Source organism: Frankliniella occidentalis, unplaced genomic scaffold (assembly GCF_000697945.3).
Source record: "Frankliniella occidentalis isolate FOCC.00 unplaced genomic scaffold, Focc_3.1 Scaffold1032, whole genome shotgun sequence".
In the NCBI taxonomy this organism is placed as follows: Eukaryota; Metazoa; Arthropoda; class Insecta; order Thysanoptera; family Thripidae; genus Frankliniella; species Frankliniella occidentalis.
The window spans coordinates 6,042-13,921 of record NW_026268138.1 but is presented as its reverse complement, the minus strand read 5'-3'; the positions used below and the strand labels follow the sequence as shown (position 1 = coordinate 13,921).

The 7,880-nt window shown below is 44.7% G+C and overlaps 1 protein-coding gene across 1 annotated transcript; it reads right to left on the bottom strand.

The window, feature by feature from the left end:
• Positions 1-3,930: 3,930 nt before the first annotated feature.
• Positions 3,931-5,511, bottom strand: LOC113213615 (uncharacterized). The gene has a single exon (XM_026432733.1). The coding sequence runs from the start codon at positions 5,509-5,511 to the stop codon at positions 3,931-3,933; it is 1,581 nt and encodes a 526-aa protein (XP_026288518.1).
• Between the last annotated feature and the right edge of the window lie 2,369 nt (positions 5,512-7,880).

Genomic DNA, 7,880 nt, shown 5'->3' with positions numbered 1-7,880 from the left:
AGCCAAATTCGGCCAATAATAGTCTTCGCTCAGCCAATAGCAAGCTAAATTCAGCTAATAATAGCCTTCGCTAACCCAATAATAAGCCAAATTCGGCCAATAATACGTTTCGCCCAGCTAGGAATAAGCTAAATCCGGCATCCAATAATAAGCTACATCCGGCCAATAATAGTCTCGCTGAGCCAATAATGAGCTGAATTTGGCCAATAATAGCATTCGCTGCCGCTCAGCTAATTTCAAGACCGCAAAGAAATAGCTCTAATAGCCGTTGTACAAGCAGCCAAAACTCTGAGTTGTCATCTGCTGAAAATGGATTAAAGGTATATGTGTCGGTGGGTGTTTCAACAATCAGACGGCCCAACATGTCCAACCCAACCGGTTCTAAACATCCTAGCAGTAGCGTCCTCTTTAGCGCTAGTATGAGTGGGAAGTCTATCTTTTGTATACGTCTAGTTAAGCACTCTGAATATGTGTATAGAAATAAGTTTGACGCAATTATTTGGTGTTACGAGGCGGGCGAGATCTCTGTTCCGCGAGACGAGTTGAAGGATGTAAAGGGCATTCGATTTCACCGCGGCCTTCCCTCCTCCCTCTCTGTGTTTCCCCGCAATAGTTTGATAATCTGTGATGACTGTTCAAAGGAGGCGGCCAACAGCGATGCTATATGTAAAGCGGCGATTATGGGCACACACCACTTGTCGCAAAGTCTGGTTCGAATCCTGAACAATATTTTCACCCCTGGTAGGAATTTTAAAAGTGTTTCCGTCAACGCGCATTATTTCGTCCTGTTCCGTTCGCCCCGCGACAGAAGTCAGGTCGATATATTCTGGAGGCAAGTCGATCCCAAGCGCTGGCGTCAGCTTCGCGACGTATTTGAAAGAGAGGTTGTGAACAAGGCATATAATTATTTAGTTGTCGACTGCCACCCCGCGTCTCAGACCGAAGCAGCCCCCTTTCGCATTAGGAATAGCATCTTCCTGGACGACGCTGCCGGGCAATTTTTCTGTACGGAAGATCAGCTAGGCGCCCTTTCCAGCCATGGCCAAGACGGGCTGCCCTAAAAAGAGGCTTCGCCGTCATGCCCCCATCCTGCGCGCTCTTACAAAAGCATCGCCAAAAATGCGAGCTGCCATTATAAATACTGCCGATAAACAGCTGATGACCACATTGTCCGAGTGCTCTCTGAATGTGTTGAATGGTAACCAAGCAATATCTCCGCAGTGCAAAAAACTTCTCACCAAGTATAAGGGCGAGCTGCGTCAGTTGGCCCCCACAAACCGAAGTGTTCCAATTAAAAAAAAGAAGAAGATTTTATCTCAAAAGGGTGGTTTTTTAATTCCACTGCTCGGCAGTGTTCTCAGTGGGTTGATTGGTAAACTCTTGTAGCGCGATGAATAAATATTTTATTTTAGACGGGGCTCAAATGGATAGTTTAACGAAATGTAAGCAGGAGGGTGGTGGCATTATCGATGCCCAGGACCCATTTATTGGTCCCAAAATAAATCGTTTAGAAAAGTCAAAGCAGCGTCACCTAGCAGAAGGCAGGCGCGGAAAAAACAGGCGTTCCAACACCCTGGCCGACGTGATTGCAAACGATCCGCACACAAAGTATCGTCAGTATTCCAAACTTTTGCGAGACCTTACTCACACCTTGGAGCGTGTAAAGGCCAGTGCGGGCGGCCCGGCTGTGGTGCCCCCAACCCCTCCATCTCCACCCCCTAAAAGGTTTCGAGAGGTTTCGAACCCTCCAGAAGTACATCACTGGTAAAACAAGTGTTTAATTTTGCACGTCAATTGACGTTTAAGTTCAAGTGTACATTTTCTCGACACTTTGTGGTGTCTAACTTTGTTATACGTGAATTGGTGTTTAAAATTTCGACACTTCCGAAACGTGTAGCAGCTGTACACCGTATGGTTCCCTATTGACAGCATACAACTGTGTGTGCCCAAGTGTGCAGAATTTAAACGTTTACAAAACGTCTACAATTTGCACACCACGCAAGTGTGCAACTTGAGTTAAACACCATGTAATGTGCAAAATCACAACTTGCACACGTTGGTGTGCAAATATTGCACACTTGTTTTACCAGTGATAAGCCCACTTTGCCAGCCCCCAAACCGACCAAGATTGCAAGGGTCGCACCACGTAAGAAATCTATGATCCCCGGCCTTCGGCTGCTTCGCCAACGCTTAAAAAGGAGGCGCTGACGGCGGGTCCGAATCGAAGGCGCTCTCTCATACCGAATGCGCCTGGGCCGAGGCGCAGTCTCTCATCCACGCCTGGTGTAAAGAAAACTACCGTATTTAAGCGGAAGCGCACGCGAAGTAATTCTCCCACTAGTCCGCGACGCATTCGGTCCATAGACGCTGAAAGTGAGGTTCCCCCACCACCTACCCCACCCACCCGCTCGAGCTACCTCATCCCCCCGCCGTGTCGCTTAACTTTCGCGGGTCATTCGAACTATGGAGTGTCCATATTTTTCCATATTTTAACTGGCTCAGAAACTATTCCTAAGCACATTTTAAGTTCGTACTTGTGGCTCCTAAAACCATCTGAACGCCCAGCATTTATTAATGGTAAATACTTATGTCGTACTTTAGAAACGCGGCCGCTAGAATAAAAATAGTTAAGCGACACGGAGGGGGGGAGCGGCTGGCGAGGGGAGGTAAAGTGGTGCACCAGGGAAAGCGGGGAAGGGAAGGCCCTCGCGGCAATAACGCGGTGGCGACAAGGTGCCCAGCGGTGCAATGTTCCGTAATGGTGTACACTCGGGCCGGTGGCACTAGTGGTCGGTACCAGACGTTGTGGGGAGAGGGAGGTTCGCCTTAGCCCTAGACTCGCTACCATCAGTCTAGTGCTGAGGGAGTTAGGGGGGGGGGGGCAGCGCATGACGCACAGCCTCTGGTGTTCTAGTACTCGGTTGAGCACACGGGCGACTTTGGGATCGGGCGGTTTGGCGTTGGCGGTCTGCGAGGCCGCCGGATGGGGCGACGGCCGAGGCTGGGCGCTGGGGGCGGTTTGATGGGTTGATTTGGGACAGGGGGGATGACGGGCACCCCCTTATGTAATTTTAAAGAAATTTGGTACTATGTAATTTTAAAGAAATTTGGTACTATGTAATTTTAAAGAAATTTGGTAAAATAGCGGAATTTGTAGGGAAAAGTTGGTTTTCTATCATTAAATCGTAACTTGCGTTTTTACGGTAGGGACGGGGCGGTTTAGCTGCAATGAAAGATTGAGTGGGAAACATAAAAAACATTTATTGATCTTTAAAACAGTTTTTTGTTGTTTTAAAAAAGGCTCTTTAATGGAGCAAATGAACGGTGCATACAACGAAAAATACTAAACATTGATATTCCACTAACAATGCATAAACACTTAAGAATAGGTAATAAAATATTATTTTTACCCAAAAGAGAACTTGACGTGCAACAATGAAACTTATTGAAGAGTAGGTAATCACAGAGGGCATTTCAAGTAATCAGAACCAACAAATCTTTGAAATTTGGTTCTGCACTAAAATAATTAAACAGCAGATAAATGATCTTACACAAAATGCTTTTGGATAATTAAGTAGGGAAAATGTTACACATGCAGCAAAACATACATAATAAACACTTAAAAATAAGTAATACATTTTAAATGCAAACAAAAGGCTTTGACGCGTCCCCAACATCAACAGTAGTGCAGGATTCATGAAACCATTGTTGACAAGATGAGCAGCAAATCCAATGCTGAGTGGAATCAGATTTATCGTATTCTAAATTGCACTTTCCACAATATTCAGAGATGTAATGCATCCGTCTCATACACTTGCCAACTATGATGTTGTATATATACTTCCTTACTTCAAGGGGAGACTCAAAGTGCAAATTAGGTTGAACAATTTTTGAGGATACTGACAAATGTATGGGCCACAATTCTGTGAGTCAGTCTGAGCGGGACTGTGCACCACTTTGATCTTCCATTTTATGTCCAGCAGTGGCTTCTCTAATGCGCCGACAGTGGTCATCCCACTCCACATCATAGAGAATGTTGATCAGATCATCAAGTCTCTTGTTGACTTTCCTCTTCAGATAAGTTCTCTTGAGTCTGCTGTGGAAAGACTCAATGTGCCCAGTTGTATTAACTCCAGCATGTGGGAAATTTCTGTAGCACATAGCCCATTTCTTTTCTTTTTTCCAGTAGTGTTTTTTTAAATATGCCATGTACACAGAGGCTGCCGGATTATTGCTATATTTGTTTATAAAACCAGCCTTAAGCTTCAGAAACATATTCTCCTCTTCAGCATTCATTATAACTTTAATTTCTGAAAAGATTGGCTCAAATAATTCACTGGGTGCCTTAGATCTCAAATTGTCTTTCAAGTTTTTGATGACATGCCATTTACACAATAAATGTGTTAAAGGCACAGCAAATCCTAGACTCATAGCGTTAATAAGAGCCGGGTCATCATCAGTTATGACACAGTTTACACTTACTTCTTCACCTATCCGAGATTTAAGGGCTTTGAACAAATACTGCAAGGTATGATGATCTGATTTACTGGTTATGAGATGAGCCACAGGCCAGCCTCTACGATCATCATCAATTACTATGACAGTTAATAGTTGGTATTTATATTGATTTGTACCATGGGTCTCATCAACAACCAGAATTTTGGAGCAATGTCTCTTCATCAAATCTGGTTGCCTCTCTGTTTGAAAGGCAAACATAAATAATTCGTCAGAATTAGGAAGCTTATCAATTTCAGGAGGTCCATGAACCAGTTTCCTTTTATAAGGCTTGTAAATAAGAATAGAATTCTTGGTAAGAATACTAGCTTTGGTATCATGGATGTGGGGAACATTCTTAGGCAAAAATCTATCTTTAGTGAGCTCATAAACCACAGTAGCGGGAATTTTTTTAGCAAGCTTCTCATCAATGAATCTTGACATTGCATCTGGAAGAGGGTGATGATATATATCTTCTCTTTTACAGGCATGGCTGTGGGTCGGATAATATTCCAAATGAACTGCTTTGCTTTCAACTCGAACTGTCATTTTGGCAATGCAGATATGCCCAACCTTAATTCTCCCTTTCTTGTTACACCTACTTGTAATCCGTTTGGAATGCAATTTTGCTGACCCATCACGTTGACAGTAAAAATACTTGGTCGTACTTGAGGCTTGTCCTTTCCTAGATGTAAAATAGGAGAAAGTGTCTTGCTCTTCTTTTTCTTTCCATTGATTGAAATCTTTAATGGATGGAAACGTTTTGCTCACAACCGGTTTAATAGTAATATCCTGCTGGTGATGAGAAGCCAAATGATCAATTAAAGACACTTTGTGGCAAAACTCTAAGTCGCAATCTTTAATCAAACATGGAGTTTTCTTCTGAATTCTAGCTGCAGGAGCCTCAGGGGAACATTTCTTCAAATGGGCTTTCTTTTCTGGTGAATGTCTTATGACAGTTATCACACAAAAGTTTGGATGAGCCCCTCTGACTTCCAGAAATACAGTAACTTTCATGTCGAGTACAATTGCTCTTCGTGGTGAAAACTGATGAGCAGAACTGACACACAAATGTCCTAGGGCTCTGCTGATGCGGATGTAGCATCACTTTGATCAGTGGTCAGCAGAGCCTGAACCGGTTTTCTTTTAGGTTGTTCAAAATCATCTGAAAGACTGCTGTCAGATCTTGCTCCATCACTTGGAAACTTTCAACACAATACTACACTATACACTTAAAATATTGCACAATACAAACCACTAAGCTATATACAAACACTATACAGTGTACACTGTACAACACCTCCTGCAACATTTTACAAAAAAAAATAGAAGAGAGGACAGAACAGTAAGTATACATTATCTTAAAAACTTCAAAATAGTGGATATAAACAAACATTAACACTATGTACAATGAAAGGAAAGATGGTGAAAAAATTTCAACGTGGTTTGATGCGTCTATTGCAGTTGTAACTTGAACAGGGTTCCGAAGTACTGAGTCCCGATGTACTGCAATTTGAAGAAAGCCGGTTGAGCGTAGGGTCCTTCATAACATTGGTGGTCATGATGATAAACAAGTGTTCCATGCTGAAATGCTCAACTCAAATATACCACTGATGCTGGTAGCGGGGGAAAAGGATATGGAGCTTGAGAGCAATGGTAATAATGATACATCTAAAATGAAGAACAACAACGTCAGTAAAGCAAATAATAAGCTTCGCCTTTAATTTTGTGTATCGGAGAAGTAAAACTTAGAATTAAGTACGATTCTTACCTAAAATCCTGCTTCAAGTTTGATTTGTTCCTAGTATCTTTCAAGCATCATCTTTCCTTCCAAGCGGCCCCCATCGTTGCACCTACCTGCCGGTAAAGAAAATAATGTATAATAAAACAAGTTAGTAAAATCATTTCCACAGAACCCTAACAATACTCTAGAAACCCAGGCGTTTTTCGAATGCAGTATTTACTGAATACCCCCTACGTATGCATTATTTGCCGAGTACATCTGTAATCAGAAAAAAACCGCATACATACTGGGTATTCGGTAAATACTGCATTTAAGTACACACTTGGGCTTCACCGCGGTAACCCCTCACACTAGTCCGCCTCGAAGAAACAAGAACCCGTCAAACTCCGACCAGTCCATCGTGCAAAAATCGCCGGCACCGTACACCCACATGCTACCCCACAATTTTTTTTAACAAAAATCCCTTTTTAATTTCCATTAATTTCCATTAAGTACCTAGTACCTACCGGTAGCCCGTGCGCCCCCGTATCACCCTTCACGCCGCGGTCTTCACAATCACAACATCGCGCAGACAGCCGAACCGCCCGATCCCAAAGTCGCCCGTGTGCTCAACCGTTCTAGTACTGAGAGGGGAAGAGGGGTGGGGGCATCGCATGACTCCCGGCCTCTAATGTTCTAGTGCGCGCGACCTCACCTGACAGTGCTGACTCACGCTTCACACCGCCATTGCTGAAGTCATCAACTTCTCGTGTGCGTGTGGTTTCAGTGAATTTCGTGTGTTATCAGTGTCTATCAGTTTCTATCATGGTGGTTCAAACTATCAGGGGTAAAAAAGAAGGGAGTAACATATACTTCAATGGGGATGGGTTTTATTATCATTGTAATAATCAGTTTGAATACGCTCACAATGAGGGACAAGGGGAGGTGTATTTACGGTGCGAACAGCACTACAATAGAGCTTGTCAGGGCACAGCCAAAGTCATCATCCGCGATAGTGAAATGCAGCTCGCCAGTCTGAGACCCCCTGACACCGAAGTGTCTTCGATCTGGGTGGCGACCGTGGCCGTGGCGGTCGGGGCGCGGCGGGCGGGTGCGCCCAATTGTCCCACGCTGGTAGCGAGGACGTCAGCCACGGCCTTGGCCACCACCTCAGAGAGAGTGCGGTTGAAGTCGGTCAGCTCAGTAAAGTAGAAATCTGTCAGAACGAGGCACCACAATTTTAAACCCCGCCGCAACGGAATTGTACCCTCGCGCCTGCAGTCCGAGTGGTAGGCAGCAGTGCAGCACACTTGATGTGCGGGCTGGCCTACCCTCCCCATGACAGGCGCCTGTCACGGCCGCAGCTGCGGCTGTTGAAGCACGCACACGCTTGGCGCCGTGATTGGCCGGATAGGCTACTCGCGCTACTCCACGACACGAGTGACACATTGGTGAATTCGGACACAGCCAAATCAGGATTTTCTGCGTACGCCAAAAACAAGCCGTTTCATATTTCAGAGCGTTCTGGTTCAAATTTATAATTTGAAACTGTAAATCACTTGTCAAGTGGACGGGCCATGTGGCGCCCAGTGGCGATTGAGCTGTACGAGAGCAGGGGTCGAAGCGGGGCGCGGGGCGCGGGGCGCGGGGCGCAAGGAGCAGC

Excerpts from the sequence above, each read along its gene's own strand:
- LOC113213615 (XM_026432733.1), bottom strand. The coding sequence starts at position 5,511 with ATGAAAGTTACTGTATTTCTGGAAGTCAGAGGGGCTCATCCAAACTTT.